The 18958-nt window shown below is 54.2% G+C and overlaps 1 protein-coding gene across 3 annotated transcripts in view; it reads left to right on the top strand.

Moving 5' to 3' along the window:
• Nucleotides 1-17889, top strand: part of LOC128327929 (transcription factor COE1-like) — a 123349-nt gene extending 105460 nt beyond the window's left edge. For 2 of the 3 annotated variants that reach the window (XM_053257307.1, XM_053257305.1), the window contains exons 13-18: nt 681-746; nt 3980-4157; nt 6340-6525; nt 8752-8940; nt 11458-11533; nt 13251-17889. In XM_053257307.1, coding sequence (XP_053113282.1) covers nt 681-746; nt 3980-4157; nt 6340-6525; nt 8752-8940; nt 11458-11528 — 690 coding nt within the window. In that variant the 3' untranslated portion in view covers nt 11529-11533; nt 13251-17889. The remainder of the gene's footprint in view (nt 1-680; nt 747-3979; nt 4158-6339; nt 6526-8751; nt 8941-11457; nt 11534-13250) is intronic. The other variant, XM_053257306.1, reaches the window with a different exon arrangement.
• Nucleotides 17890-18958: the final 1069 nt, after the last annotated feature.

The following is an 18958-nucleotide window of genomic DNA, read 5'->3' on the forward strand; positions in this document are numbered from 1 at the left end:
CCTCCATGGAAACCCCAGCTTGGCCTGGAACAGAGAAGTGAGTGCTCCCTGACTGGTTGGGGTTAGCCATGTGGCGACTCCAGAAAGTGGGGAAAGAGGCAGTGACCAAGGGGAATTAGGCTGCCAATGAGGATTCAGTTCAGGGTGATTTGGGGACAAAGCATCCCATTGCACCACGATTGCTACTCCGCCTCAGAAAACTGAAATTGGGAATATGTTTGGTGCAGCTCCAACCATTCCTAACAGGAATGTGCACACTGTGCAAACTGCAGTGCACATTCCGTGTTTTTGTAGGTTCTCTCCCATGCCAATCGCTCTCGTATCAAAAATGCAAGAGCAGCGTCACTTATCAAAATGCCCCGAGAGGCAAAGAGACTCCACCACGACCTCCGCCCCCACTGAGGGCAGGAGCTGCTCCTGGGCCTGATTGTGGGGCCATGCAGCATGGTGCTGGGAAAGGCCTGTGTGCTGGGCAACAGCGAGGGGGCTGCTGGGGGAGAGGCCCTGCGGCCGTGGGAGCCCTCCGAAGGTGGGTTTGTGGAGCAGGCGCAGAACCCGCCCTGCAGGGTTGGTCACGGTGCCAAAGGGGTTCCGACTGGTGGAAACGGTTCTCTGTTGGTGGGAAGCACAGACCTGGGTCCCCCTGTACTCATTGCCTTCTTTGTCTCTCTCACCCATAGGAAGTGCTACTCAAGAGGGCGGCTGACCTGGTGGAAGCCTTGTATGGGATGCCACATAATAACCAGGTAGGCATCATAGCCCCCCAGGGCAGGATGAAGCTGGGAGGCAAGTAGATCCCACCAGCCCTGTGTGGAGGGGTTTTGCCACCACAAATTCATTCAGTGGGCAGATGGACACCGCCCCCCCAGAGATTGCCACACCCCTTTCCAACCTAAATGGGGGCTTCTGTGACTTGACGGGCACTCCGTGAGCTCCATCGAGACCAGGTTCATGGGGGTCACTCTGGTAACATTTGGAGGCTAGAATCTCAATGTGAGGTTGCTTCCCCAAGAGTCTCATGGTGCCATTTGCACATCTTTGGCCTTGCCGCCATGGTTCCTGGATCTAAATATTCCCACTGCAACCTCGGAAGAAGCCATGGCACAGTGGCTCTGAGCACGCTGCTCTGAAAGGAATCGGACCTCTCTTTACATTGACTCACTAGTGTCTCACGTAGGAACCACATTGCTGGGTGCTTGCGCAGCAGAGTAGCTAAGAGACCGAGCTGTGAGCCACAAAGTTAGGAGCATAGGAAGCTGCCATATACTGAGTCAGACACTTGGTCCATCTAGCTCAGTATGGTCGACACTGTCTGGCAGCGGCTTCTCCAAGGTTGCAGGCAGGAATCGGTCCCAGCCCTACCTGGAGATGCTGCCAGGGATCAAACCAGGGACCTCCTAAATGCCAAGTAGGGGCCCTTTTGCTGAGCTCTGGCCCCGGCCCCCACCCCTGCCACAGGCTCAGCAGGGAGCCTTAACCAAAGGACTCCTCTCCCCAGCATCCTTTTCCCACCCACCACAAGGCAATAATAGTCCTGTCTTAATCTCAAGGTTGTAAGGATCACTGAGCAAACATTTTATCACACACACACCCCAAAAAAGGCTGTGTTTTTTGTTTTGTTTTATCAGGATGTTTTTATCAGGAGTTTTTATTCCTGTTTTTACTTTCTTGTTCACCGCCCTGGGGTCTTCAGACGAAGGGCGGTTTGAAAATATAAAGAAGTGAATGACTGTTTGCAAAGTGCTCTGGCCGCTGGGAAGCCTTGTGTAAATGCTGGGCTGGATGATTCCTGCCCTGCCCACCCTCCACCCCTGCCAGCCCCTCCACCAACGAGGTACCTGACTGTGGATCGAATCCAGCGTTTGGCTTGCAGAATGGGGGATATTTCTGAGCACGCAGCTCCAGAGTCCCTGATCACCCCGAGCATTTTTATGTCCCCCGCAGTCCGAGTGCTGCGCCAGTAATTCTTTCCACGCCTTGGCCCTTGCTTGCTGCCCTCCCCCTGCTTTCCCCCCGCCTTGCATGGAGCTGGCTCCTCGGCCAACATCTGTTCGTCATTAGGAATTCCAGGGCTGTTAAGTCACGGGCTGCACGCCGCCCCAGCCTCCCTGCACCCCCGTAACCGGGCCCAGCCGGTGTTTTCACGGCTCAGTAGCGGTTAGCCCCACCTGGGCGGATATTGCTGCGGTCTCACGGAGGCGTCAGGTCAGGCCATCATGTGGGAGGCATTTGGCTCTGCTCGGGACTTTGTTTTCCAAGTTCAGGTCTCTCTTGTTTTGCCCCCTCTCTTCCTTCCCAGGGCATAAATCTCCTTCCTTCCCCACTCACAGCAGCAGCAGCAGGCTGAAAAGCAACCTCAGCTCCCCTTCCTGGGGATGGGAAAGCCCAGCTGGGTCAGGGCTTCGAGCCCGGCTACATGTTACACTTAAGACATGGAAAGGAGCTGCATGGAAGAGCATCTTGATGGCCCATCTAGAATTCTGGGGGCTCCTCCAGAGAAGGCTGGCCGGGGGTGGGGGTCAGATAGTAGCCCCTCTGGCCCCCTTTCCCTGCCGGGTCTTTCTCTCTCTGTTTATCTTACCTCATTTTGCACCAAAGTGTCCTTCAGCTGCAGCCAGCAATTAGCTGCCACAGGAGAGAGAAGATCATCAGGAAAAAGACAAGGGACCAAGAGTGGCTAATGGACTGGTCCAAGCCCCTTTCACAGCCCTCCAAGCTAGTGGCCATCACCACATCTGTAGAATTCTCTGCCACGGGATGGGGTGATGGCCACTGGCTTGGACGGGTTGGAAAGGGGCTTGGACCAATTCATGGAGGACAGGTCTATCAGCGGCTACTAGTCTGGGGGCTATCGGCCACCTCCAGCCTCCGAGGCAAGATGCCTCTGAATACCACTTGCAGGGGAGCAACCGCAGGAGCGAGGGCATGCCCTCACCTAGGAACATAGGCAGCTGCCATATACTGAGTCAGACCATTGGTTCAGCTAGCTCAGTAATGCCTACACAGACTGGCAGCGACTTCTCCAAGGTCTCTCTCCGCCCTATCTTGGAGATGCTGCCAGGGAGGGAACTTGGAACCTTCTGCATGTAAGCAGACAGGTGCTCTTCCACTGAGCTATGGCCCCATCCCCTAAGGGGAATATCTTCCAGGGTGCACACTTGTAGTCTCCCTTTCAAATGCAAACAAGGGCGGACCCTGCTTAGTAAAGGGGACAATGCATGCTTCCTACCACAAGACCAGCTCTCTTCCCTAGACCAGCTCAAGACCTGCTTTCCCATCCTAGACCTCCCAAGAGCAGCTCTCTTGCCTGTGGGCTTCTCAGAGGCATGTGGTGGGCCACTATGTGAAATAGGATGGTGGGCCAGATGGGCCGTGGGCCTGTTCCAGCAGGGATGTTCTTATATGGCTCCTCCTTCCCTCTGCTTTTTCTCCACCATCCTCTTCTCCTTCCTCTGCTGGCCTCTTGGGGAACCTTCTGAATTCTCAACAGTCGTTGGCGCAACTCCATACCAGTCCATGTTAAGGCAGTTCACCCAGTCAAAAACTTTGTCGGACAAGCGCCCTACCCAGCTTTGGAAGCTGTAACAACTAAGTAGGGAGTGACTGTGTGTGAGGCAGGTGCTGGGGAGGAGAGCTTTTCCTCCTGCCTTGTTAAACTGCTGGCAACGAGAGCTGGGTCAGATGACCCCATCCTAACGCGCTCCTCTCTCACATACGATCACGCCCCACGTCGCCTCCCACCTAGTTGTTTGCGCACCCATGACTGAAACTCAGGAGCGTGCACAGCTCCTGAAGTTTCCGCGCATGTGAACTGCCTTTTTGGGGTAGCCTCCTCCTCAGAGAAAGAGAGGGGATGTGCCCCCAGGATGCTAGAAGGCCCTCCCTGACCCTGGAGCAGCAGATTGGAAAATGGGACCTTGTCGTTGATCGATGGGAATCCAGTGAGGGTTTGTTTTCCTTTCCTTTCCTGCCTTCCCAGGACATCATCCTGAAACGAGCAGCGGACATTGCCGAGGCCTTGTATAGCGTCCCGCGCAACCCCAACCAGCTGACCTCCCTGGCCGGGAACCACGTCCACTCGGGCATGATGGGGGTGAACTCCTTTGGGAGCCAGCTGGCCATCAACATCAGCGAATCCACCCAGGGCTCCGAGCAAGGTGCGAAGGCGGCCAAGTGTGAAGGCCCTCCGGGGCCCTGGCTCTCATTCGGCAGGCCGTAGGGGGCTCTAGCCCGCCAGCCCAGCTGCTCCTCCCCTCCCCTCCCCTCCCGATCCTGACTGCCCCCGTCCCTTCTGAGACCTTTTGTGGGCTGTTAGGCGCGTTACCTCCACTTTCAAATAGCCCAGCGGGGGTGGCATGCACTTGACTCCAGTCCCAAGGAAATGTGGCGGGCATGTCTTGGGCATCAAAAGCCACTCGGAGCATGAGAGGCATGGGAGATGGTGACAGTTGTGCCCCAGTCCTGTGGGACTCTCAACCAGTCACCAGTGCACAGGCTTCGGAGTCATTGCAGCAGCCCGCAAGCAAACGTCTTGCAGCTTGGGAGCAAAAGAAGTTGATTTGGCGGGTAGACCTAAGCTGCCTTAGGAACATAGGAAGCGGCCTTAGACTGAGTCAGGCCCTTGGTCCATCTAGCTCAGTACTGCCTGCACTGACTGGCAGCATCTCTCCAAGGTCTCAGGCAGGCGTCTCTCCCAGCCCTACCTGGAGATGCTGCCAGGGATTGAAGCTGGGACCTTCTGGCTGCAAAGCAGATGCCTGTCCACTGAGCTCTGGCTGCACTCCTGTCCTGTCAATAGAGTCAGGTCTAGGATTTAGGCACAGACACGCCACTCGTAGAGCTGACCAGGAGCCGGATTGACTCCTCTTAAGGAATGAGGTCTCAGGTTGCTGGAGCCTGGCTAGACTGCCTTGGCCGGTGACGGCCGGGTCCCAGGCAGACCTTGAATGGGCATGTGCCACCAGGTTGTGTTGCCCAGTAATTCCCACCAGCCCTTTCTGGCTTCTGGAGTACCTCAGAGTTCAGGCAGGTGAAGGCAGGGCCTCCTACAGGGCTTCCGGCTTGCTGTCAGAAGCTGCCTTCCACCATTTTCATATTGCCATTGTCTGAGGATCACTCAGGGTTTCTGATGATGTGCTCTTCAGTTCATCATGACTAGGACTAAACCTGAAGCACTCATCCGCCTTTCATCACCTCGAGTAGCATCAGCAAAAGTGGGTGCTTCCCGCGGCTGCTGAGCACCATTTCCCTTCCTTCCGCTGCACACTGTGCTCCCCGAGTGAGGGCAACACTTCCTGCCCTCTCTGTGATTTGGCTTTGTGACAGCACCACATAGCCAATCAGATTTGGCTGTGCGGTGATGCCACAAAGCCAAGACAGAAGGGGCAAGGCTTCCTGAACGAGCAAGTCTCTGGATCTTGTGCCAGAGAGAGAGAGAATTAAATACTGTATGCAGCAAATTTTTGCAAAATCCTTAGAAGCAAGAGGGGAGATCTGGGTGCATCTTCTGACAATCAAGGAGAGAGAGTCCTTTACTCAGCTCAGGATGTAGGCACATAGGAAGCTGCCTTCTACTGAGTCGGACCCTTGGGCTCAGAACTGAGGGCTGCTCAGCTCCAGCTCTCCTGCAGATATTGACCTACAGTGCCCACAATCCCTGGCTCTTGGCTGCTGTGGCTGGGGACTAGGGGAGTTGTAGTCCAAAAACAGCTGGAGGGCTGGCATTGAGCAGCCCTGGTCTACACTGACTGGCAGCAGCTCTCCAAGGTTTCAGGCAGAGGTCTTTCCCAGCCTGACCTGGAGATGCTGCCAGTGCTTTGCAGACCTCCTGCATCCAAAGAAGGGATTTGACCACTGAGCTACAGCCCTACCCCAAACACCACGTGGTGCCGTGTCTGCAGGCAAATGCATCCAGTATGCTTGTTCTGTGTGAGATGTGTCAGGAGGAGGCGCAAGTCCTTCATGTGACTGTGATACGAAGAGAGCCCAGCGTCCGGTTGGCCAGCCAGAAGCCTCTGGGAAGCTGGCATATTGGACCTGAAAGCAAGAGCCTTTTCTCCCCCGCCACTGACATCCAGAGGCCTGCTGCCTCGGAATTCACCCAGGTTCCATTAACCCAGGGGTTCTCAAATGTTGTTGGACTACAGCTCCCATGCTCCCCAGCCACAACGGCCTTTGTCGCTGGGGATGGTGGGAGTTGTAGTCCAACAACCTCGAGAGACCCAAGTTGGAGATCCCCTGGGCTAAGCGGCTGTAACGAATAGCCACGGGCAGAGTCCTCCTCCGCCCTCATCCGCCGGTGGCAGCCGGAGCTCAGCATCTCTCCCACCTTCTTTGCAGGCTACACCCGGAACACAAGCAGCGTCTCGCCCCGAGGCTACGTGCCCAGCTCCACCCCTCAGCAGAGCAACTACAACACCCTCACGTCCAGCATGAATGGTTACGCGGGGGCCGCCATGACCAGCCTCGGGGTCCCCGGGTCCCCCAGCTTCCTCAACGGCTCCACGGCCAACTCCCCCTACGCCAGTGAGTTTCTGCCGCTTGTGAGGAGGGGCGCTGCGGTGTGGGCGCTTCCCTTCCAGGAATGAACAAGGAGGCTCCGGTGGAATGCAGCGGCTTGAGGGTCCTCTTTCCTACTGAGCAGGGGGAGAGGAGCTGCCTGCCTCACCTTTCCTTTTTGACTGTGAGCCCTTTGCGGGCTGGGAGCCATATTTAGTTCTTACTGGTTTTCCACGTAAACCGCTTTGGGGACTTCTGTTGCAAAGCAGTAGATAAATATCCATAGTAGTCGTCGTTGTCTCTTCACTTGAACAAAAGGAAACCTCTTGCCCTTCTGGTTTGGGAGGATACCCTGGGAATTATACAAGCTTGGTGAAGCTGCCTTCTACTGAGTCGGGCCCCTGGTCCAACTAGCTCATTACTGTCGACACTGACTGGCAGCAGCTCTCTGGGGTTTCAGTCAGGAGCCTTCCCCGATCCTGTCTGGAGATGCTGCCAGGATTGAAACTGGGATCATCGGCATCCAAAGTCCATGCTTTGCCACTGAGCTACGGCCCTGTCCCTAAAAGCCAGCAGTTTCTGGAGGTCTCCCTTTTGACTCACCCAGTGGGGCTTGAACTCACAGCCCATGGCTCTCCAACCAGCCTCTCTAACAATCTGGATGCTTTAGTAACATCCTGATTAGAATACTGCAAAGTGCTCTACGTGGGGCTGCCCTTGAAGACGGTTTGGAAGCTTCAGCTGGTCCAGAATGCTGCTGCACGGATGCACGTGGGTGCAAGTTGCTCCATGAGTGTCACACCCATCCTGTGGCAGCTTCATTGGTAACCAGTCCACTCCCAGGCTAGATTCAAGGTGCTGGTCTTGACCTTTAAAGCTCTACGTGGCTTGAGGCCGGAGTAGCTGTTGGACCAAATTCTCCCATATGAACCTGCCAGGGCCCTCTGTTCATCATCTCAGGCCCTGCTTCTGGCCCTGCTACTAACAGAGATCCGGTTGGCGAGGACTAGAGACGGGGCTTTTCGGTTGTGGCCTCTCGACTTCGAAATGCCCTCCCCAAAGAGCTTTGCCATGCTCCCTCCTTCAATTTAAAAAAAAAAAAAACAATTAAAAACACAACTTTTAAAAGAGGCTTTTAAATGTTTTATCTGCTGCTTATATCTGGTCTTTAGTTTTTGTAGTCCTCAGTTTTGGGGTTTTTTTAATTAGTAACTTTTAATTTGAAACTTTTTTTAAAAAAATGTAATTTTAAATGTGGTTTTAGCCGGATCTTTTGACTTGTTAAACTGTATTAATCTTTTATTTTACATTGTGTCAACTTTAGTATTGTTATGAACCGCCCTGAGCAGTACAAACTGCTGGAGTGGCAGGGTATAAATATTTTCCAATAAATAAATAAATAAGACGAACCCAGTGAGTTGCAGCATCTGGCCGAGCGGGACTCCCAGTGTCAGAAGAGGAGGCCTCCGGTCCGGACAGCTCCATGCCCTTCATGGCAGCCCCAGGCCTCAGGGCACCGGAGGTAGGGCGCCATATGTCCCCTTCCTCGTGTGCCTCCTTTTTTGTTTGTTTGTTTGAGCAGGCGGGGGTGGCATCTTTCTGTCTCTGGTGCTCCGCCGCTTGAGGTGACCACCTCCCCTTGCCTCATGAAAGGACCACCCGTGTCCCAAGGCTTAGAGAAGCCGCGTAGATCAGCCGCCTACTGTGACTGAGCTAGTCTTGTGATAGTAAGCATGAACGGTACCCTTTGCTGAGCAGGGCCTGCCCTGGTTTGCAGTTGGATGGGTGACTACATGGGAGCCTTGCCTGCTGCAAGATATTCCTCTTAGGGATGGCGCCATAGCTCAGGGGCAGAGCAGCATCCGCTTTGCTTGCAGAAGGTCCCAGGTTCACTCCCTGGCAGCATCTCCAGGGAAGACTGGAAGACAGACTCCTCCCTGAAACCTTGGAGAGCTACTGCCAGTCAGTGTAGGCAGAACTGAGCTAGATGGACCAAGGGCCTGACTCAGTAGAAGGCAGCTTCCTGTATTCGAAGTGAGCAGAGCTGAAGCCAGATGTCCAAAGTGTCTTTTCCTTGGGAGTTTTTGAGTGCGAAGATGACGTCCAGTGTGAGGGTCTCAGACAGAGGTGTGCAGGAGCAGAGAGCATGTGGAGGGCGAGACGGAGGCTCCTCTTTCCCAGGCTCTGTGCCTGTCACCCGCTGCCTCGACCGCTTCCTCCCCACAACTCCTCTCTGTCCCTCTCTTCCGGCAGTCATGCCCTCCAGCCCGCCGCTGGGAGCCTCGTCGATCGCCAGCTCCTCGACCCCAGCCGGCGTCTTCTCCTTCTCCCCCGTCAACATGATCTCTGCCGTCAAGCAGAAGAGCGCCTTTGCTCCCGTGGTCCGGCCGCAAGCCTCTCCGCCCCCAACCTGCACCAGCGCCAACGGAAACAGTCTTCAGGGTGAGTTGGCCCCTCCCCAGGGGTGTGCCTGAGCAGAGGTCTCCTCAGCACCAGTGGGTCGGCAGGAGTGCATGACCGGGACCTCCTCCTTTCCCTTCCCAAACACCCCCTCTGCTAATAGACGGGAGGGCAGCCTTTTATCTGGATGGAATGGGGGGGTAGCATTTCCCTGCACTGAGGAGGGGGTTGGACTGGCAGACCTCCAAGGTGCCCTCCAGCTCTGCACTTTGGGGCTTCTAATGGCCACTTCAAAAACTACAGCATTCCTTCCAGAAAGCCCTCCCATGTCGGAAATAGCATGCCCCAGTGTGTGGTTCATCACATATGTAGAGGTCATGCCGTGGAGAAGCCACCACAAATCCCTGTGTCCTTTTTGTGTAGAGAGGTCTGTGGCCTCGGGTCCTTCCAGAAAGTAATAAACTGTGCAACATGAGATGCTTGCATTCAAGTTCCAAGCACAAGGTTGTTCAGCCTCCACACACTCCTGCAGGCTTCTGTCTTCCTTCCCACCATGAATCCACGCTGCATTCAGATGCCAAGCAAGGTCCCTGGGTGGTTTTTGGCCAGCTTTTCCTTTCTGAGAAGAACCAGCCCTTTCCCCAGTTCTTCCCCCAAAGTAGCAATTGTTTCTTCTCGAGAAGCAAGAGTTGGCCAGCAGGTGGCGCTGCAAAGGTCACGCAAGGGCCCTGCTCAGCATCTGAACAGAGTGTGAGTTCATGCTGGGAAGGAAGGCAGAAGCCTGCAGGAATGTTTGAACGGTGAGTAGACCTGCGCTTGGAACATGCATGCAAGCTTCTCGTGTTCTGAGGACCCGCAAAAGCTTCTCACATTGCACAGTTCATTGCCTTCTGGAAGGCCCCCTCCTACTAGACTTGTCCTCTTGCCCCCTCTCCCTCTATGGAGTCAACAGGCAACCTGACAAGCAGTAGGGTGAGGTTGTATTCCTTATCTTTCCAGCCAGAGGACTAGGAGCTTGCTTATTTCCTGGAACTCATGCCACTGGCCTCCCAAAGGGAAATTCCAGGGAAATTTGGAGGTTCCTGCTCAAGGAATACATCTGTGGAATTTTGAGAGAAGCCAAAAGAGTTCCTGTGAAACCACCAGCATTTCTCAGGGGGTCCTACTGATTTCATCCCAATCCCAAGTGTGGCCATCCGTTGGGTTCTGGATGGGAAACCAATCCACCTGCTGAGAGCCTTCTTTGGACGCTGTCTTCTCCCGGAGTAGACTGTGCATGTATTACTAATCCAGCCAGACAATGGCCTAATCCAGTCACCTCAATGGCTCTGAGAGGTGACCAAGCTGTGTCTGGGCTGTACCGCCTCAGATGGCAGGTGGAAGCTCACACTATGGGATGCTCCTTTATTTGACAGGAAAAGGTTGAATGCTCAGAGAAGACAAAAGAGCGAGGGTGGAAGCTAAGCTAGAACGCTTCTCCCTGATCTGCTGGTTTTTCGGTGCAGGGAATTTCATTTTGTAGGGAGCCGAGTCCAGTGTCTGAGCCCACCCCTGCAGTCTGAAGTGGTCCAGCCCAGACGGAGGCTGAGCATCTCAACGAGAACTAGGCAGTTTCCTGGGAGGATGAGTCGCCTGCGCAGTCTATGCTGGGAAAGGCCCTCCGTGTCCAGGAAAGCCCTTGGTGGGGGATTTTGCCTGATGTCCACCAGGAGCTGACTTGGCCATGCACCACCCTTGCCCAGAACTCAGACCACTGGCTGCAGCTGCCCAGCCATCTTTGCCCCTGCAAACCTTCTCCTCAGCCCCCCTGCCATGTTCTTTGGAGGCTCACCTGAGCAGGAGAATCTCCTTGCAGCAGAGGCAGTCCTGCTTTCTATCAGGGTCCACCTTGGTTTGCATTGGGATGAGTGACGACCTGCAAGCACTGTACGCTTTTCCCCTGAGGGGGCGAGGAAGAGCAGGAGCCCCCCCCCCCGGTGCACTCCCTGGCAGCATCTCCAGGTAGGGCTGGGAGGGAGAGACTCCGGCTTGTACCCTTGGAGGGCCACTGCCAGTCAGTGCCAAGCAGACAGTACTGAGCTAGATGGCCCAAGGGTCGGACTCCGTATTAGGCCGCTTGTTGTGTTCCTACGGGGATGGCGGCATTGCTTCAGATGGCGAAGCAAGGGAGGCACCCCTTTCCCTCCCGGAGAAAAGGTGTGCCAGGAGTGGGCCTGAGCCTCACCCAAAGAGCATGTTACTGGGGCTGCAGATGCCTCCAATTTGCCTTTTCCTCTGTGGTTCACCTCATGCCCCACAGAAAGGGGCATATTAAGTGTGGGGAAGGGGTGGGGAGCAGAAGCCTGGGCTCTGGTTTTCCTGCAGGCCATGACTGTTTCCCCTAGTGGTGAGAGTTCCCCAGGTGGATTATGGCCCCCATCTTTGCTTCCCCCTCCTCCCGCGCCCATTTCTGCCACTCCCTCTTCTTGTTTGCTCTGCCTTTCCCCTCTGCTTATACGATGTTGCTCTCTTTCTTCCTGCCTGCCTTCTCTCCTTCCTTCCCTCGCTCCTGCCGCCCAGACCAAACCTTTGAGGATTCAGACAAGTTCCACACACCGTCTCGGTCGCTCCAGGGACTGGCTTATTCCTAATCACAGTACGTCTCTTCTCTTGTTCGCCTCCCAGCCTCGCTCTTTCGTCTCCTCCTTCCTTTTTCTGCTCCTCTCTCCCTGCCTCACTTGCAAAGGCCTCCTGAGGGCTCAGCGCCTTAATAGGGCTTATCAGATATGCGGCTCTCCCAGTGGGGAGGACTGGGGGGCAGGACTCAGCTTTGAATCAAGGGGCAGTACCCACTTGCTGGGGTCTCTATCCCCCAGTTTACCCATGCACACATCCACCCTGGCATTCCTCACCCCGAGACCCAAGAAGCTTGGGAAGGGTCTGTTCAGAACACCTGCTTTGCATCCAGAAGTTCTCCGTTTCACATCGCCACATCTCAGGCAGCAGGGCCAGAAAGAGCCCTGCTTGAAGCCTAGGAGAGTTGCTGCCAGACAGAGCAGCAATCATTGGCTCCATGGATGAGCTCAGAAGGCAGCCGTTCTTTGTCTTCGTGGAGATTTTCTGCTGTAGGGATGTGCGCAAATCGATTTTTGCGATTCAATTCGAGTTCGAATCAGCCCGATTCGATTCAGGGTCGAATCTGAGGTCGATTTGAATTGAATTTGATTCGATTTGAATTTGAATCTATTTGGTCTAATTTTTAGGGGCTAGGGGGCACCAAAGTGGGTTGGGTGGTAGGGCCCCATGGGTGCCAAATACCATCCAACCCCCAAAAAGAATCAAGCAAAGGGGTGCGTTTTTAGGAAATTGTATGTATTGTGGATTCTTGGTTGTGAAATAGTTTCTTCATAAGGAATCCCTATGAAGAAGTCATTTCAAACTGAGAATCCATACCAAGAAGCAAGGGAGATCACCATGAGATAGTGCAAAGGAACCAACTAGAGTGGCAGAGAAGCTCGGAGGGCTACCACTGGGGGGACAAAATTTTGACTCGAATTGCCAGATCAATTCAATTTGACCTTGAATCTGGTCAATGCCCCCAAGGGTGATTCAGTTTGGGGTCGAATCGCTCGAATCGACCAGATTCTAGTCAAATCAATTCGGCCATGAATCAATTCGCACATCCCTATTCTGCAGCACTGCTAATGGTGGCTAGTCTCCCTCTCTCCCTCTCAAGAATTAGGGAGGAAGAGGGAGTGTCAGCTCAGAACTTCAGAAGCCTTCTCTGCCAGAGAGGGAGAGGAGACAGAGAGAGGATGCAGCCAGCCAGCCACCCTTGTCACACTTCTTCTTGAGCTGGATTCTTGACATTCAAGAGCCTGATTCAGACATTATGCTGAACAAATGTACAGATGTCTGTGCACTCATACTGTACATGCTCATTTAAAAAGAAAACCTGTATACAGGCTAAAATACTTTGTCGCTCCTAAATCAGGAGTCCCCAACCTTGGGTCCCCAACCTAGGACTACAAGTACCATCATCCCCAGCCACAATGCCAAAGATCATTGTGGCTGGGAGTGATGGGACTTGTAGTCCGGCAGTGTCTGGGGACCCACGGTTGTGGACCCGTGATGTACAGTCTGTGATGTGGCTAATGCTTGCATGCAGAAGGTTTCAAGTTCCCTCCCTGGCAGCATCTCCAAGATAGGGCTGAGAGAGATTCCTGCCTGCAACCTTGGAGAAGCCGCTGCCAGTCTGTGAAGACAGTACTGAGCTAGATGGACCAAGGGTCTGACTCAGTATATGGCAGCTGCCTGTGTTCCTACTTCTGCCACTTCCATGAAACATGATCTTCTTGTTCTCCCTCTTGCAGCCTTGACGGGTCTCATTGTACCGCCCATGTGAGCAGGGAGCGAACGGTGAGCCCTCTGAAAAGATGGACCAACAGACTGGCACTTCCCCAGGCCCTTGGACTGAAAGGGTCTGGGCACTGCTGATGAGACACGGGTTCCTAGAGCCCCCTCCCCAGCACCTTCCAACTTGGCTGCACCATTTCCAAGAGCACCCCCTTCTGTGGGAGGCTGCATTGCAGCAGGAAAAGCCGAGGGAGACACTGATCATCAGCTACTGGGAGATTCCTGACCGTGAACTGGGGGCCTCTTCCTCCGAGGATAATGTTGGGGTGGGATGGGGTGTTTGCAGGGGAATTCAGCACGGCCGTCCTTTCTTCAAGAGGTCCTTTTGCCCGCCTCCTGCACCATTTCTCGCAGCTTTGGTTCCAGAATCACGAATACAAGGACTCCACCATCCCATCTGGGTTTCCACTCAGGTAGATTTTCTCCCTGCTAACATTCCTTTTTTTAAAATGTATCGTTCATGGCAGTGATCTCCACGACATTTCAGGCGGGGGCCACTCTGGCAAAACCGCTTCCGTGTGAGAGCCGTTTCCCACTGTGTGGCCCTCCGCACAGTCCCGCTGGGAGGGCCCTTCAAGGAAGGCGGGGTCCTCTTCAGAGCTCGAGGAGGGAAGCGCTGGGCAGGGCTACACTTCCAGGTGCTCTGTGCTTGCCTTCCGAGAAGGTGCAGGGGCTCCAGAGGGCTCCGCTTCCCTTAAAGGAGTCCCCAGGTGCTGGCCGAGTGCAGTGCCTCATGGTGGGAAGGGTCGTCTCGGCATGGACTGTGCAGAGAATCCTGCTTTGGCCAAGGCTTCACACCGGCCCAATGCACAATCAGGCAGGGATCCACTCTTAGCGTTGATGGGGGCTGCCACTGGCCCCCAGGCCTTACAGTGAAGAAGAACACGGATTTATAGCATTGGGTCCCCCACTCCCACTGGAGAGATCTCTCCTTGGAAACGGGACCCTGAGCATCAGCCCTGCAAGGCAGGACTCCTGGGTTCTTTTTTGTACCACAGGAAATGAGTTGGCAAGGTGGTCCCTCCACTTCTGCAGGGGCCGCTCCATTTCTGCCTCCCCAAAGCAAGCCGGTTTCAGCTGCAGTCCCACCTCCCCCCTGGGCCTTGCCTGATGGAGATGGATTTCCAGAGAAGGGAAGAGGATCCCCACTGCAAAATGCATTCCCCTGCCCTGCTCCTTGACTTCCAAGTAAATGCAGAATAAATCCTCCAGCACTAGAGGTTTTGGCAGGAGAGATGCTTGCTGGTGCATTCCTACGAAGGAAGGTCAGAGCAAGGGGAAGGCTTTCCTGGGACCTTTGCAGGCTCTTCCTCTGCACACGGGTTCTCCAAGAGGCAAAGCGCCAGAAATCGCCCTCAGCCAGGGCGCACCTCGCCCGTGGGCCTGGAACCGTGTGGCCCCCAACCTAGCCAGGACACGTGTCGAGGAGCCCCGTTCCACGCTCCCCTCCCACCTGCTCCGGCCTTGGCTGTGTCTCCTTCCCAGCCTCTCCAGATGTTGCAATGCCCACCCACCACTCCCCAAGAGAGTTCCCTTCCACCTCACCCCATCGGCAGGAACCACCACCGCTGCCTCCAGTTCCGGAGACCAGAAAGGGCAAAACCTTATGAATTGCGTTCTCTTGGGGCCAATGAGGGGTGGGAACCACCCAGGGCTGTACTCGCCCAGCCAGATCGCCTTGTCTGTAACCAACCCTTTAATTTAACTTCTCCTACCGTTTTCATGGCTCCCAGCATTAGACGGGGACAGGGCTGTCTCTAGCTTGCGCAGGGCCCAGGGCGGAAATAGTTTGTGGGGTCCCCTGTGATGGGTCAGGAGCCTCTGTGGCCCTTCTGCGGTGCAGAGCGGCCCTGTAAGCAGGGGGGCCCTGAGCTGTTGCCCTTCTGAGCCCCTCACCTCTGTCGGCCTCCACACAGTAACCATCAACGTCTCTAAGCCAGTGAACTTCACTGTTGTCCAGTGGGGGCCACTTTTGCAGAAAACCTTCCCGGGGAGAGCCCTTTCCCCTCTGGGCTGACTTCTGCACAGTGCCGCACACACTGCTGAGTGCTGGGAGGTTTCCCTTGAAGAGAGAGGGAGCCCTCTCTCTGGGGGAAGCGCTGCGGAGGGAGGCACTTCCCAGAACTCTCTGGATGCCTTCCAAGAGGGTGCCGGCGGGGGGGGGGGCTCAAGAGGGCTCCGTTGCCCTTCAAGGAGCCACCCCAGCCTTGGGCCAAGGGCAGCACAGCAAGGTGCGAATGGCCGCCTCTGCAGGGTGCCTGGGGATTGTGCAGATTATTCCGCTTTGGCCAAAGCTTCACACAGGCCCAATAAACCATTAGCAAGGGGGCGGCACTTAGGAGCCACACGGGGGCCACCACTGGCCCCTGGGCCTTACAGTGAAGAACTCGGCTGTGAGTGGTCAGTAGACACAGAGCTCTCCAGTGGACCACAGGATAAGTCCCCACTCCAGCTGCCCCTCCCCTGGGGACCGGTGACACAAGGAGGAGGACATACCAAAGCCCAGTTCAGATTTGATCCTGTACGAGCATACAGATGTCTGTACACTCATCCAGGTGTTTGTGTGAAGGACTATACCTGTGTTTGTTTTAAAAGGGAACCTGGACAGAGGCCCTTCAAATGCATGGTACAGGCCAGAAGTGTACTTCTGGACCTAAGTTCAGCATAACATGTGAATGGCCGTACCTGTATACAGATCTGCACCTGTGTACACTGTACACTCATTGTATGAGTGTTGAATATAATATGTGAATGGGCTTCAAGTGATCTGCACAATCCACGTGGCTGCCACTGACATATGTGACATCTGTGGCAGGGAGCCCTACCTTGCAGGAACTGCTTTTTAGTGACAGCCGCACCGTTATGCTAGGAGAGAGCAGGGAGGGTCGATCTTCTTTTGCAGAGGAGAACACAGTCTCCTGCTCAGACTTTGAATAGTTGGCTCATGTGACCAGTATAGGGCCCACTCCAGCCTTTCTCAGAACGCCTCTGTCCACCATAGAGGATGGCTTCTTCACCCGAAAGCAGCCGAGGCGTTGTGGGACATCGGCCATCATTTCACTGAAAAAGGATCTTCTGGGAATACCTCTACATTATATCAACATGTGTCAGAGTTCTATCAGTTCCACTGTCCTCTCCCTGCTCAAAGAATCCTGGGAATTGTAGTTTGATGAGGACATGGAGGATTCTGTTTGGAGCACAACTAGACATTGTCTGGGGAAATCTGTGGTCCCATTCCTACGTTTGCTGAAGACTTAAGGAGATGGGTGAGTGTGAGCGCACCCACCAGTTCTCCCCCGCAAGGCTGTTTTTCCTTCACTGGAGTTGCTGTCAGCTTCAGAGCCGTGGTGGGGAGAAGAACCATGAAAATCATACAGGGAGGTTCTTACCGAGGAGAATCAGTGGGCAGGAGTCAAGATTAAGCAGCCCCTCTCACTCGCTGATTCTCCCCATCCATGCTCCACCAGTCCCTGAAATCAAGGGAAATACAGGCCTCCACCTCTATCTTGGGTCCCCCACAAATTGCAGTTGGACTACAACTCCCATCACCCCCAGCCACAGTGGCCAAAGGCCAGAGGTGATGGGAATTGTAGTCCAGCCGCATCTGGGGACCCAAGATTGGACACCTCTGTGCTAAGGTCTACTGCCTGAAAGACCTTCACCAGAGTACCTAATTCTCTGTAGCTTTGATAGTGGGGGGTGGGGTGGGGGTACCCAGCAGCTTCAGTGGAGGCCAAATGTCTGGAAAGTTGGCCAATCCCTTCCTTGTGGTCCAGCCTGGGCCCCGTTGCAGCTGGTGGTGTCACTTTCCCTGCCAGCAGCTGCAACCAGTCTCAGGTCTTGCCTTGCCCTGCGCATCAAACCCTGCGCTCAGGACTCTTGAGGAGACGGAATGGGGGCCTCCGGCGGGACCTTTTTAAGGGCAAAGAAGAGGAATTCCCCAGCAATTCAGGAAAGGATTGGGGGTCGTTTCCATCATTTCTATTTTTCACTGTTCAGTTTCGTTTCCCCCACCTCACCCCCAAAGCAATCTCAGATCCTTGTGAGCTGCTGGTACACTGATTTTTGCATTCAATTATTTTTTAAAAACATCTTTTTTAGAAAAATTATAACGGTCCCTTGTGGTTATTTTTTCAACTCTATTTTTTTGGACAATGCAGCCCAATCCAACAGAAAGCTCTCCCGCACCAGTCCCGTTGGCGTGAAAGAGGCAGGAGCACGGAACGTGGGTGGAGGTTTCAGGGGTGCTGGAGCAGGAGAACTTCCCCCCGGATTGCGCCACGTGGACTTTAGGGCATCCTCTCTTGGCCTCCCACAGTTATTTTTCTAGCATTATTTCCAGGTGGGAAGGGAGGGAGCAGTAACATTTTGTACATAAAGATGACGGGAAAAGAAGAGCCCCCAACGCTGGGATTTCAACCACCCCATCAGGGCTTGTTCTCTGTGTATTTATCTTGTCGTACGGAGAATTATTCTCCTTTCTCATGTTTTCTTTGGTATATTTTTTTAATTTTTTTACTTTTTACATTGTCCATTGTGTGTCCTGTGATGGCTGTTGTACAATAGCAATGTTGATAAATTCCTGGCTGCACTGTTTTTCGATGTAAGCACATGTAAACTGATGATTACCTTCATTTCTTAGGAAAGAGGTCCTGGAATATATAGATATAGACAGATATAGCTATACACCTCCCGCACCTCCAGAAGTCCCTCTTTGGTTTATGCCCAGTCCCTGACTCTCAAATTGAAAGGTGGCCCACCCCACCCCATTTTCTTCCCTGTCGTCGTTTCTTGTCTGATTCCAGTGCAGCGAGCTGGGAATTCTGGCTGACATCCAGACTAACGTTGTACTCAATCTGCTAAGTTGGGAGCTTGCATTTCAGGGTTGTGCCAGCGCCACAGGCAACTGTGGTGCCCCTCTTGCTGTGAAACCTCCTCTTCAGTCCATATCTGTTGCAGGTTAAGCAAAGTTGTCCCCTATCCTGGCTGCATAAGCACCCGGCTTGTGTAAGCTGACCCACAAGGCAAGAGATTCTGCAACTTTGCATCCACCAGGGATGCAGCCACCACTTCAGCAGTGCAGGCCCTCTGCACGACAGCCCCCATAGCCACACGCACCCTCACGGCCACGCCCTGTGGCCACACCCGTCCCATTGGCCACACCCCTCACTTAGATAGATGCAATAATTTATCCAGTTTATCCAGTTCTGCGTCACCGTAAGTGGCACAGCGGGGAAATGCTTGACCTAGAAGCAGAAGGTTGCCGGTTCGAATCCCCACTGGTATGTTTCCCAGACATACACCTATATAGGAAACACCTCTATTGGGCAGCAGCGATAAAGGAAGATGCTGAAAGGCATCATCTCACACTGTGTGGGAGGAGGCAATGGTAAGCCCCTCCTGTATTCTACCAAAAGAAAACCACAGGACTCTGTGGGCGCCAGGAGTTGAAATTGACTGGACGGCACACTTTACTTTACCCATCAGAGCAGGAAGGCATCAAACACCATTAATTCTCTCTCACACACACCCTGGTAGCAAATATCCCAGGGAAAGGAGTAAGAACACCCCAGAATGGACTGAAGCCGCCTGCACTGTGGTGGCCAGAGGCCAGGCAATCCCAGAAGCATCACCATTGTGCCCAAATAACATTCTGCTCCCTTCT

Source organism: Hemicordylus capensis, chromosome 5 (genome assembly GCF_027244095.1).
Source record: "Hemicordylus capensis ecotype Gifberg chromosome 5, rHemCap1.1.pri, whole genome shotgun sequence".
In the NCBI taxonomy this organism is placed as follows: Eukaryota; Metazoa; Chordata; class Lepidosauria; order Squamata; family Cordylidae; genus Hemicordylus; species Hemicordylus capensis.